This window comes from Lepisma saccharinum, chromosome 4 (genome assembly GCF_977018435.1).
Source record: "Lepisma saccharinum chromosome 4, izLepSacc3.1, whole genome shotgun sequence".
NCBI lineage: Eukaryota > Metazoa > Arthropoda > Insecta > Zygentoma > Lepismatidae > Lepisma > Lepisma saccharinum.
The window spans coordinates 53,576,967-53,591,384 of NC_139232.1; the positions used below are offsets into that span (position 1 = coordinate 53,576,967).

Below are 14,418 nucleotides of genomic sequence, written 5' to 3' on the forward strand. Positions count from 1 at the left end.
AAGTGATTCACAATTATGATTTTTTGTTGCATGCATGCCTTAACATGTTTGACGTACCAATTTAACAAGTTATTGCCGAAGGTTCTTTGGCTTTTAACCTTTCACTGGCATGGTAGATTATGGTGCTGTCACATCCGACTACATTGTCTTAAATTCAAACACCTTTAATGATTGTATTTTGTTTCAAACCATTTAGTTTGCCTTAATTGAACATTATTTGGGAATGTTGACACAATACATATGCACAATTCACCAGGGGGTGGGCTCGGGTGGCTGAAGCTAACCAGAAATCTTACAAATGTTTTGTTGGTTTATAAACCTTCCAATTTGAACCCCCTCCGAAATGAAATTCTGCACACGAAGAGCATATATATTTTTTTAAATAACGGTTCTAGACAGTCAATTCATAAACATCTACCTCCCCACTCTTTCGCCTTTACATGGCGGTTGCTGATAAGGAATGACCCCCCCCCCTCGAAATAAAGTTCTGGTTACGGACCAAACAATTTATTCACTGATATATAGTAAATTATCGTCATGGTGGAAGACCATATATATTATGATGGGCGTATGTATATGTAATCGCACATTATGTAAAGAACATATAGATTGTATTTTTATTCAGCAAAAATTTCTACCACCAAAGTCAATCATTTCTGCTTGGAATTTTTCTGTTGCTACGATTGTCAGTTCTATTTCTTGCCGTATCACGTTGTTGGGTCAGACCACTGTATCATTGGCATTTTTGTAATCTGGTTTGAAGGAAGAATTGGGATTTTTCTTATCAATCTTTACAAGTCTCTAGATACAGCAGCTTGTATGTTTACGAAAGACACTAAAAACTCAAACTTCATGGTGAGGTAAGTTAGACAAATGTTGCGCTGTGAACTATAAGCAGTGGCGGCGATTATGGGGGCGAGGGGGGCAGCTGCCCCACCCCACCTTTTGCCACTTTTGCTCCCGCACTGTGCTAAACCGTATATACCAAGGGAAAGTAAACTGTCCTTGCCCCTCCCCCCCCCCCCAGTTTTGTCAGCTTGTGCCCACAGTTTTAGAACCCAATCGCCGCCGCTGACTAAGGGTTTATAGTATATCTGTATGCACCAGTGTCGTGTCGAGGATTTTCTAAGTAGTCAGTCCTTACCTTGCCATATTTTCCTGCCTTTTTCTTTCTCTTTTTTTAGGAATGATGGGCCGGATGGGTGATTTCGCAGCACGAAATGCATGTCAGTATGTCAGGCAACGAACAGTAGGAATCCCAACATCTATATCAAAATAACTAGAGAGATATAAGAAAACAAAAGTGTAGCTCATTGTAAGTATACGTACATATTTGCCAGGGGAATAGATGTTCGTACAAGTATTTGTAATTTCTTGTTGAGGAGGAATTAGACTCGCTTTCGGGAATGCAGCAATAACTGAAACTTACAGTTTGGTCGTTCGGATGAAGGAACAGGAAGCCGAGGATACAGTGAAGACTATTCCTAAATCCTGGAAGTATTATAGCATCGAAAGGGAGAGAAGAAATAATAACAGGCAGTTGACATTTTAAAGCTTAACTCATTGTCGGGAAAAGAGCGTTCAAACGTATTCAGCTTCATTGAGCTCATAAAGCAGGGACAGGGAGAAAGCCGAAGAGTCAGTGAGACTGTGGCTAAACGTCAGAGATTGAAGTGGAGGCGGGTAAATGATCGACTCAACCTACATAAAGAGAGATTAAAAATGGAGCCATATTGTTTGATTACATCAACTCGGCATCCTACTGCGTCGATTGATTTGTAAGTTTTTCTACAGCGTGTAACTCCTTGTACGTTAGCATATACATTATATTGGCTATTATACATTACAGTTATGTATCACTTTGTAAATACATTTCTTTCTGTATTTCTTCATTTTTCATGTTCTGTTCATATTAAGGATACGTTCCACATTTGTTGGTATTTACGTTGATCATCTTATATAACAGAAACCGTTGATGCAAGTTTTTCTAAGGCTTCCTTAATTTGAAATCATCCCTCCCCTTCCGCTTAAGTAGACGAAATGGGAAATTGGCTGAACAAGATTCCCGTCCCGTCTATACTGATGGTTAGGTCATAAATCACATTATCATGTACTGATAGTCTACAGGGTGTCCCAGTAAAAGTATCCCGGCGCCGATCAACAGTAACATGTCAAGGATCATGAAAAGAAATGAAGTGTGTGTACCGATGATCTTGGGCACCTATCACGTTCACGTTACAATGGACTATTCCATTTTACTGGTGCAATATAGCCGTCATTTTCCTCACAACTTTCTTTAACTGGGACACTCATTATTACACAAAAGAGCATATACGGAGAAGAATACGTGCAAAGGTTTTAGTTCTATATATGCCAACACATAGAAAGGCTGCCTCCTTATCGGAGTGGTTAGCTCAGCGCGCTACGACCCCAGGGTTCCCCTATTCGACTCGAGTTCCACCCTGGGCATGCATTTTCCTTTGTGAGTGTCCTATCATTTCATCTTATCATTATTCTTTCTGCAAAAGTGACAGAAAAGCAACGCTAAGTAACCAAAAACTCAAATCAAAATTCATCAAACCATTTCTAGATTTCTGATCCAATCAAAAAGCACATGCTTTGTAGCCAAGAATGGCGCGAAAGTTACCTTAGAAAGTCGAATACATTCCGCTTAATGGATGGACTTCCTGACCTTCCATCCTACGCATGCGTCTTAGTCATCATGCGAAGGAGAAAATACATTACGATGGGTGCGTTCATGAAATAAGGATTCCAACACCCAAATGAATTATCCAGGCACTTCATTCATCTTTGTTTCTCAGAGTCTGGTGCGAGGAAATGTCTGCTTCAAAAAGAGGATGTGCTAAAAGACACATGGAAAAGCATTCGAACATTACGATTTTTCTCTGTTTGCTTTATCTCTTACATAGAACACGGAAAGATGACGACGAGGAAGAAGATGGAAAGAAGAAGAGTCTGAAACAATGGACCCTTAATGACGATTCTCTATAAAGAAGGGGAAAGTCTGCGAGAGTGTGGGTGAAGATGTTTTACGTCCATGAATTACACATGAACTGACCAGCCAATATGTCTGCGGAGACTTCTAGTTTGAATTTACTATTTTTGTGTTCCTTCTACTACCTCCACACCTCTTTGGAATCCCAGCAGACTTATGAAGTACAAAAACTCGCGTGGCCTCACGTTTATATGTCGTTGGATATTTAATAGTGAGGGTATAAAAACTTCAGGATGCTTTTCAAAAGGCATTTCTTCTGATGGCCTTCCTATACTATTTCCAGAAGAAGTAGTAGTGTAGCGCGTGAGTTGAAAGATAAGTAGCTCTTTTGGAGAGAGAGAGGGAGCTAACACACTTCGGAGAAAAAAGGGACAGCCTTGTTCCAAAATATGCATCGTGTTTGTAAACCTCTGCCTATAAAAAAAATGAGTTTCACCACGAATACAATTGTCATGTCACTCAATGATTTTGTTACCAGCAAGTTCTTCCATATGGGTTTGTTTATTGCCTTTTGTGTTTTTCCACGATACCTTACCCAAACTTTGCAAGCATAGAGTTATTTTCAAATATAAATATAAATCACCAGTTCCATTCGCATTACAGTGTCCTTGAGAGATATTTGCAAAATAGTTCGTCACCTATATTGTTCAAATGATGCAAACAAGCAATGTTGTATGTTCTTTACCAAAATATCTTACAGGGAGGGGTAAGCACGGGCAATCGATTTAAAACGTTACATTCGCAAGTACGGCTGGAACTAAAACGAACTAAAAATTCTAAACGAAGAGACCTATAAGGAGACCATACATTATGTTTTCTTTAATGGTTTGAAATCTGGATAAATATTAAGAAACAGTTGTGCCAGATATTTACTCATCTCATGTTTCTAGTACAAATTTCCTCAAAGGACCTAATACTACTACGACTCATGATATGTATACTATTAATACTACTTAATCAATTTCATATGGTCGGCATGGTGTCCCTACAAATATTTCTAACCTAAAATAAACATTGCACTTTCTCCCCCCTCAAAAAGCTTCTGCGGATACCCTTGTTTATCGTTATCCTATTCATTATGCAAGTATTTACTGTTGCAGGGCTTTACCAATCCACTTGTGTTCAAAGGTTCAAGGTTCGAACCCTGCTCGTTTTCATGCCCTGAAGTCAGTTAGAAAATGACTTAATTTAAGAATGGCTTAATAATATTGACCATCTCAGGGCAAGTAAATATTTCTGTCCACTCTTTGAAACATCGATGCAAATAATTAACATTTATTCTGACATGTCCTCGTATGCCTTTTCTCAATGGAATATATAAATATTTCCGGAGAAATTGTCCATCCATATTTTCATTCATTCACTTTGTTTTGCTCAATGCGAGATTCAAGAATCTAACTAACTAACTACAACTCTCTAGCCTTCTTAAACTCGAAGGTTTATTTATGGTTGGCTGCAGCAACACAAGCCTTCGATCTGTCCATATCCTGGGCAAGATCAATCCAATATTTTCCATCCTTACCGATTTCCTTTCGTTCCATTTCAAGGTCTTGGCCTTCCTACAGGTCTCTTACCATCAGGTTCCCAACAAGAATCCTGTAAACTCTTCTTTCCTCTCCAGGGCCTCTCCCATGGCGCAGTGGTAGCGTCATTGCCTTGTAAGCAAGGGGTCCCGGGTTCGATACCCGGTGGAGGCACAAGTGGTTCGGATCCCACTTTAAACTGTAGGTCCAGTCCTGATTAGCCTTACTGTGCATAAAGTGGACTTAAAACACCAAATCAAACCAAACCAAATCTTCTTTCCTCTCCCATTCGTGCCACATGGCCTACTTATTTAAGCCTTCTTCATTTAATTATTCTAATAATATCTGGATACAAATTATGTAACCTTATCCACTCACCTGTCTCCTCATCCCTTTTTGGTCCAAATATTATTCTAAGGATTTTATTTTCACGTACGTCAGTATGATCCCACACTTTAAAAGCGCACACAATGTAAAATAAAATGAATTAATATAACGATGGACAGCATACCTGGTATCATTTGTCCAACTACACCACATGTATACAAGAAAACCTCTGGATTCGCGCTTTTTGTGAATTAACATTCATACTCGATGACAAATAATATGAATACAACATTTGTAAACAGTACAGCATGCTTCACAGGTACACATAAAGCTGATTATTTCTTGTAAGCCGATCCAATCTATTGTTAAAAAACGGATCCAGCAAGCAAGATCGTGTTTTTTAAAACTATAGTTTCGTAATTCAAGTTGTGTATCTCGATCTGGCTGGTTTTCGCAAACATTGTTCTTATCCACACAGTACTGCCAAGTACTATTACGTTTGGTTGGTTCTTGTCTAAGTTCAGTTAGGCATTTCAGTTTTTCAAGATGTATTTTTCTGTCTTTATATGTAAATAAAATGTGACAACCAGTTACCAGTTATTTTGTCCATAAGGCTATTGTACAATAAATGAAATTAAAATTAAACACGTTATCAACAATATTTATAATTTAATCAGTTTCAACGAACCGCTGTTGCCATTTGGAAAATATTAGAAATATTTGGAATCTACTAGTCAGTTCGTTCAGTGACCGTCACAGCCACGGTTCGTTTAATCACCCTACAGAAACGAAAATACTAATAACCACGAGATATCAGCATCGTAGGTCATAATACGTAATTTACACAGACTAGGAAATAAATTTATTGTTAAATTACGTCAATGGTCCGTTGAAATTCATTCAAATATAAATAGTTTTGTATATTCTTCGATTATTTTTTGTTTAATTTTAGATTAATTCAGCAAATTATAACCCACGATTCAGAGGAATTGCTCATGGCTTAGATCGGGTGGAACATGTAGGTATCAAAACTAAAATATAGATCATACGTATGTACTAGATACTAATTTGATAGCAGCTCAATTTTTGCACAATCCATTTTATTTTGACTCGAAAAATAGTATACATCAGATACAAAGAGCCTAAGAAAAAAAATAAACGACACTACTTCCAAGCAAAAATGCCAACATCTATAGCATTTTTACACAAAAATTATTGCTTGCGTGTCTGAATATAGGCTTTAGGACAAGTACTTGTACTAAATTTCAGTGTGAGAAGTTTAAAATCAGACACTTACTTCAAAAACCTAGAAAATAAAAATACCTCAACATTGTATCTGCACACTATAAACTATATTTGGTGAGAATTTTCTGATAAATAGTTTTAAGCTAAAGGAATTACTAAGTTAGTGGTAAAATGTCTCCCTAGAGAAAAATGTATCTAATTAAAAATCTAACGTACAATACTGCTCATCTTATGGTTAAGTCAGTGACAGAATTTTTATTATTATTTTAATGGCAACACTGAGCACACGTTAATGTCCATATCTATAAGTGTTGATATTATTAATTTTAAGAAGCACACTACAATTATTACTCATTCACAGAGGACTACTGCTAAATTGTAAGAGTAAAGAAACACTTTGGTTTCAGACTACGACGTATAAATTGTAGTATGAGTACATCGGTAGCCTAATAAATGTTTTTTGGATATTACTTCAGTCAGTTGCACAAAAACTAGCTGTTTATCGTATCCACGATAATGTCTCTCACAACCTATGTTCCAAATTGCACACAAGTAGCTTTTGTTCTTTACTATTATTTCGTATAAACTATCTTTTAAAGCTTTGTATGGTATGACGTTTAAATGTCACAATCTTGCGATTCTCATATCTCATTAAGATAACGGGATACTGAGCCTTTCAAACAAGAGGAGTGAATTCCTGTTCTCGGTCCTTGTGTTAGAGACACAGTGTTGTTTTTCAAGTAGGAATCCGTTCGTGTAAGTTTCAGTTCAAAAAATTCTGTATGATGTGTGAGGTGACTACTTCTGGAGTAAGCCAACGGAGCATCTTGACTAGTCATTGAGTTTGTAAAGCTACAAAGTAAGTTTCCCCTTGCACAAAATTACGCCATTGGTTTGATGACCGGGCTGGACTTCCTTCTTGGCCTATCCTTCGGCTTGTAATCTTTAGACTTCCCGTTGAACCTCTCCAGAGCTCTGGAGTATGAACCAGTGCATACTTTGCCCCATGGCTGGGCCAAGAAAGTGAGATCGGTCTGTATACTGTAGGATCGATTCCTAGATGCTGCTGCTTTGTCGCTTCCTTCTTTATCTGCTGTAACTTCTTCCCATGACATAACTGAAGCATCGCTTGCTGGACTGTCGCAGCAACTTGCTTCACTAGAAATCGAGCCAGACCTCAGGAAGCTTGCTGGCCTGGACACGTTCAGGTTGGCAGCACTGTTAGAACTAATGTCTGATTTCAGGGTTTCTTTCTCTGGGCTTGATTCCCTGCTTGTCAACTGTGCTGGTTCGATGATGAGTTGACACAGTGTGCTACTGCTACTATTGTCCTTGTTTTTTGCATTAATTGTTACATCGTAATCGTCTCTTGACGCTTCCGTGTTCAAACACATATTATCGTTGTTCCTGTTCATCTCTTCGGATTCTATCTGGGATTCCTGGATAGGTGATACCATATCTCCACTACAGCTGGTAATAATATCGTTTGGCTCATTTGATTCATAGGTTATTTCATGATCTCCACTTGTGTCCTCGGGTTGTGGAGAAGACTCTTTCGAATCACCTTCCGTGTGAGGGATGAACAGCCTGAGGGTATTAGTGCCAAGAGGTAACTTGAATGGAGTCTCATCTCCAGTTTTCACCGGAGGCGACAGAACCGTTTCCGAGACAACTTTCTCGTGACGGTTGAAGGCAGAAATCAACTGTTGCACTGTGTATCTAGGTTCGTCATCCTCCTCTTCATCTTCTTCGTCGATCGTTTCAATGCAGTTTCTCGTTTTCCTGTCTTCCTTCTCGCAACCCGTCGTCAGCATGTTCACTGGCTGCTGCTCAGTGTGGTCATTTTCTTCCGCCATGCTTTGCATCATCTTCCAGTCGTTTAAGGCTTTTTCCTCTCTGATGATCGTGTTTATATTCCTCAGGTCGTTCTCTATGTTGTCCAACACTTTTTGAGTATTGCTCTCTATTTGCGATAGAGACATAGGTTCTATTGTTGGGGAGTCGTTGTTGCATTCTTTAATGCTCCCGTCCATATCTAGTAACTTGTGCAGGTCGATCATTCCGTTCTTCTTGTTCAGGGCCTCGTCATGCCTTTCTTCGTCCTGATGGAAATTGTTATGTAAATTCGTGGTTGCAGAAGTAGTTTCAGACTTCTTGTCATTTGAAAATGTTTGCTTGTCATCGTTACTGGAATCCTTGGATACGTCCAGAAGGCTAAAGCTTTCCTGGCTGCTCTTCAGTAGCGCCAACGAGATTGATCTGGCAATACTTTCATCCAAGGACTCGGATAACGTCTTTGATCTTGCCAAGTGAGGGTATTGCTGGTTAAACCTGCAAACGGATTCCGTAGATATTGTCGTCGCCGATCGTTCCAGAGGACCAGGTATCTTGTTCGATCCGGATCCAAGATTCGAAGACTTGAAGAGCAGGTCCGTCTCGGAGGCACGTATGTCGGAAGGTCTCTGGAAGATGGTGAAGTGAGGCGACTTGTCGTTTTCGATCGGGCACACTCCCCAACCGCGGACGCTAGCTTCGGTTCCCGCGCAGATGCTGAGGACCTCGTGTGACTTGGACATGCTCCTGAGGCCGTACAGCTTCTCCCTGGAACGGGACATTTCCAGGAGGCGATCCCTAGACTTATTCAGTGACATCTGACTCTCGTATAGGCGATCTCTGGATTTGGAAAGTGTCTTCCTGAGATTGCTTCCTGCCACGCGCTCGAACAGAGCCTCCCTGGACTTTGAGAGGTACTTCCTCAGGTTCTGCTTCCCGTTCGCGTTCCCTCTGTGGTTAGTTTTGTTGGATTCGCTAGTGGTCCTCCCGGATGACTCCCCATGCACTGTCTTGGGATCTGGGATGTTGGTAAGTGGCGCAGAGGCGTGACGGAGGAGCGGGGGAGCCCCAAAAGCTGCTCTGCTGATCCAAGGATGGCGCAGACATTCTCTTGCCGTTGGTCGTGCACTGGAAAAGACAAGACAATAAGGATTGTTACAACACGAATGTCACTTAAATACTATAATCGACCCAATACAACTCTTTCTCTTGTGGTACAAAATATCCCGAATAACCCAGCAGGACTTGCGCTCTTCGCTAGGACGCAAGGACGTGGGCTGGTTAAATCTTACCCATAAGCAAACATTACGTCGTAGATCCGTATTATGATTGTTTTAAAGCATGTAGATAACAATACCTTCATTGATTAAGTTTGAACATTTTCCTTGTACTACACAATTGATAAAAATGAGGGAAAACAATTTTGAAATACCAAAACGAAACGTCTGAAATTTACCCAGGCAGTGTTCCTACGGCCCTGCGAGCGGAACTACGAGTAACAAAGTGTGATTCAAGGTTCCGACAATCAGAATAGTTCCTGGAAAGGCATTGAGAATGGTGACTTTAGGCACTTGTATTTCAAAATCGCCTGGGTTACTTTTACCGGTGAAGAAAAAGCAATCGTGATCTGGAAATATTTTATACATATGCTTGTTATTGTACCTTCTTTCCTATTTTCAATTAAAATTTGTACTTAGCATTATGCACACTAGGCTGCGAAATGGACTGAAAAATTCCCACTGGTTTTTACAAAGTAGTCAAAAATTATTAACCAAAAAACAATCATATTCAGGGATGGTAAAGCACAAGTTTCATTTTGAGAAAGGATAAAGTTTTAGGTCCTTTCTTGCAATACTGATCAGGCAATGTACGTCCGAACAACACTCCCATAGTTATGTTACACTTTACTAAGATATATTCTAATTCAGTTGTGAACAATCCACAAGCACAATCATCTGCACAATGCTAAATAAACAGTTTAACGTATGCTTTAGTAAGTTTACTATTTCGCTTTATAACTAGTATCAGACAAAAACTTCTAAAATGCAGTATTTTGATTAATATACTATTATACTAGCCTCCCTCCGTGGCGGAGTGGTTAGCACAGCGCACTATGACACCACGGGTACTGGGTTAGAATCTTGGCCTGAACATGGGCGTTCTTTGTGAGTATTCCTTCATCAATTTCATGATACCATCACTCATCTTCATCGTCTTGATTAGCCATAGGTGGCAAAAAATTGAAGCTAAATATAAAAGATCAATCAATAACATAGGACCTCCCGATGGCTTAGTGATAATGTCTTCCCGATGGCTTAGCGGTAATGTCATCGCCTTGTAATCTAGGGATTCTGGATTCGATATCCGGTGGAGACACAGAGTGCTTCGGATCCCACTTTAAACTACAGTCCAGATTAGCCTTTCTGTGCATAAAATGGACTTAAGAACAAACTCAACCAATAATACATGTTATTGGTCATCTTATGTGACGATATGGGTGTTTGTATAGGGTTTTCAAATAAGAACGATATGATTTTAAATGAAATAAAATAAAAACTATTTCAGATACAACCAAACTTTTTATATTATTTTGAAGCATAGTTTATTACATTATGTTTTGAATAACACATCATTTAAGTGCCCACCTCGACTTCGTGCACACGAGTGAATCCGATGAACCCAATTTTCGATGACTTTGTGCAATACCTCGGGCCTAATGTCACGAATGCAGCGTTCGATCTTCAATCTTAATGCATCAAGGGTTCGTGGTCTGTTTGCCTAGACTATAGATTTCAAATAACCCCACAACAAGCAATCTAAAGGAGTTAAATCACAACTTCTTGGAGGCCAACTAACAGTTGCATTTCTTGAAATTATCCTTTCACCAAACTGTTCTTGCAATACGTCGATAGTGGCATTAGCAGTGTGACATGTGGCACCGTCTTGTTGGAACCACATGTCCTCCAAATCAATTTCATCTAAATTTGGCCACAAAAAGATCTGTTAACATCAATCGGTACCGATCACCAGTCACTGTAACTGCATCTCCTACCTCGTTTTGGAATAAAATGGTCTGATGATGCCACCATGCCATAAACCACACCATAGCTTTTGTGGATCTCGTGAATCTCTTGTGGATTGTTTTCACACCAAAAACGACAATTTTGTTTGTTAACATATCCACTTAACCAGAAATGAGCTTCATCTGAGAAGATAATTTTTTGCCCAAAATTATGATCCGTTTCAAGTTCAATAGAACGCCTATTTTCATATATCTTTTTTGGATAATAACCAAACGTTCTTGAAGCGTGTATTTAGCCATGATGAATTGTCACAGTATACTAAACACAAATGACAACTAGTGACAGTTATAACATTTGAAGGATAGTTGCCAGTTCATTTCAAAATCATATCATTCTTATTGGAAAACCCTTTATATGTGGTCAGATTGCAAATATACGTGAAAAAATATTTATTTTGCCATTGATGCCCTAAAAATATTCACCACGATTGTGTTACGACGAGGTAGATTTTTAAAATTCTATCATAGGTAGAGTGTCTTCAAGTCTTATTTCAGTACAGTATGAAAATTGCGTTCGAATATTTAAATTTGCCCTGTATATTCCATGCGCAGTATGTTTGAAGCCTTCTTCTATGACACACGATCAGCCTAACTACAATATTTAGCGTTTCACAGACGCATCTACCCACGTTGCTGACCAAGACAAATGGGATTCATTTACCTTGGTTGTCTGACGAGCAGGCGGCTGATGAAGTCCTGCGCCTCCTTCGAGACATCCTCGAACAGCTCATCCGGGAAGTCCAGCTGTGCGCGAGAAATGTTGCAGAACGTCTCCTGATCAGTCTCGCCTCCGAAGGGGGAGAAGCCGGTCAACAGAACGTAAGCCGTGACGCCAAGAGACCTGAAATGCAAAGAAGAAATGTCAATAGAGAGAGAGAAAAACATTGTATACTTCCTAGTTTGTTTGTTTTTTGTCCTGCATGTCGTTGCGACAAATTACGTACACCGCGCGCAAGAGGTCGGGATGTAAATGTGGTGACCTCTTCCTGGTAGGTGAAAAACGACGATAATCAAGAGCAACTGGAAGTGCAAGCTATTCTTGGCGACGGATTTGCCACGAGCTCTGGTTGCTTGTTTCAAGTCCCTGCCAAATGTGGCGCTACCACGGTGTAACTGTAACAGTATCCTACACAGGCAACTTTTCCTCGACCGGCATGCAATTTATAAATAGAACAAATCTTTGCTGTAGTGTAATTTTGAACAAGGAAAGATTGCAGATATCCTTATTCTCTGTAAATGGGCCTTTTGCAGCGGTTTCGCCAAGAGGGGAAGATTCGACCTTGACATCTACGGAAATGTTCTAGAATAAAAAAATATATAATTGTTATAAACACTTCGTTGACATCCGCAACCCCAACTTTAATCGGCAATAACTTGAAAACCGTTTGTGATATATACACAGTTTTTTTGTTAGTGTCTTCAAACCTAGTACCTTGGTTTATTTCTTAATAGATTCAAATGTCCACTTATTCTATACAAACGCTCAAGAATAGTGAGCCAAATTAGATAGAAATGGTTTTTTTTTCCCAGAAGAGATCAGATATGAACACCTTCTTGTAAGATCATAAATCGAAGTTCCTTGGCTGATGGCATGAAAAATTATACATATATTAACTTATACGTTAGTTTCAACTGGGAACTCTGCTTAGATTATGTCGGTGAACAACGTGTCTCCCGGAGTGTCGTGCGATACCAAGAATTGAGCTTAAGAAAGTTATCCAGGTTAGCCAGGTGCAATCAAGAATCCCTTCAGAAGTTTCATTTCAGGGTAAGTTTATGATGGTCAGTACTTGGGTACGTGTACCAACATATTCTCGATTGCTAGAGTTGCCAACCAAGATTACAAGGCACTAAAGTTCAATTTTTTCACTTCGTCCATAAAATCACCATTTCCAAATCCACTATGAGCTGCCGGCCGCAAACCACAGATGAACATGAGGCCAATCACAAAACTGGGATGGTACTTAAGATTTGAAACTTGAATCATTCCTATGATTTTTAACGAATATTTAACGGGCTGCTGGAGAAGGGCATATCCAACTACGGAGCCGAAAGTGATATCCGATGTGGAGTGCCCTCTTTGATCGTGGGAAAGAACTAGCAATATAGAATATACCTTGCTTGCCAAAACAAGCCATACAAAAATATTTGTAGAAGTCAATTCGCCATTTGAAGCATATCCCGCTCTTACCCTAATTGAAGTCTTACACGTGTTGTGATAGGTGTTTGTTTCGCTTCTCCGCCAATAGAAGAAATGCTATCGGCAGGTGTCGTTGTCCTATTCCAGCCATCATGGGTGACGTTGTTATGGGAAGTGATAACACCCCCCCATAAAAAACGCCAATATGCAACCATGTCCTAAGAAGACAAGGAACATGTTTATAGACTTCTGTAAACTTGCAGGCTACAACATACAATAATATCAAATCGTCTCCATGCAAAGGAGCGTAAAGAAAGATAAGCAATAGACAGGACCGATCCAGAGAAAACAAGAACATATCACTTGCGACTATAGGTGTGTACATGTGGGAAAAGGTTCCGGGTTCGATACCTGGAAGAGGCACATTGCACGATGGTTCGGAACTCACTTTAAACTGTAGGTCAAGTCCTGATTAGCCTATCTGTGCATAAAGTAGGCTTAAAACAACAACCACCAATATGGGGAAGAGAGTTGTTAAGGAGAAATGTTTATGACAGCTTGTAAAATTTGAGAGTTTCTATTTATTAGGTCGATGCTTGTCATAGCGAGCACAAGCAGATACCTGTGCTGTATCAATATTTATTTTCAGTATGAATTTAGCATATTTAAATATAAACATTTTTCATCACCGAGGTATAGGAGGTTTGAACAACGGTCATAAATTTCCAAGGTACGGAGTATTGCCGAGTTACACAGGCAAACCAAAATCTGTTGTTTTTTTGTGGGATGTGCCCATTTTCCCAGCAGCCCCCTCATTTGTTTTCAGCCTGTACTTAGTTGTGAGGAACTTTTACCTCATAGTTAAAATTTTCTTCCGAAATTTTACGATTTCGATTGATCGATCCACTCATAAAAGAATACATAACGGAAGGCGTTTGTTTCGCAACTTGTGACATGGTAAAATATTAATTTGAATTTTGAGTACCACTTGAAAATAACCTGTTGTTCGATTAGAATTGTATTTCCATTGTGTTTTACTTGATCGTTTGATTTGGTTCATTTTACTTCGCTTTTCTGCCACTTTTGGCTAATCGCGAAGATGAGGGTGGGTGATGAAATTGATGAAGGGACACTCACAAAGAAAACCAATGTCCAGGCCAGAATACGAACGCAGACCCCTCTCTGTATTGTGTATGTGTTGCATTTCTCAGTACTTTGGGTATAGATAATAGGAATGCAAAGCTATTTCTCT

The 14,418-nt window shown here is 39.5% G+C and overlaps 1 protein-coding gene and 1 non-coding gene across 2 annotated transcripts in view; one reads left to right on the forward strand and one right to left on the reverse strand.

Moving 5' to 3' along the window:
* The first annotated feature begins 4,638 nt into the window (after positions 1-4,638).
* TRNAT-UGU (transfer RNA threonine (anticodon UGU)) lies at positions 4,639-4,713 on the forward strand. The gene has a single exon. It is a non-coding gene; the product is annotated as a tRNA-Thr (tRNA).
* A 1,254-nt stretch (positions 4,714-5,967) lies between these two features.
* LOC145986471 (uncharacterized) overlaps positions 5,968-14,418 on the reverse strand; it is a 169,043-nt gene continuing 160,592 nt past the window's right edge. Inside the window, exons 6-7 of the mRNA XM_083120518.1 lie at positions 11,688-11,867; positions 5,968-9,072 (exon numbers count right to left, since the gene is read on the reverse strand). Of these exons, the coding sequence (XP_082976644.1) occupies positions 6,993-9,072; positions 11,688-11,867 (2,260 nt within the window). The 3' untranslated portion in view covers positions 5,968-6,992. The remainder of the gene's footprint in view (positions 9,073-11,687; positions 11,868-14,418) is intronic.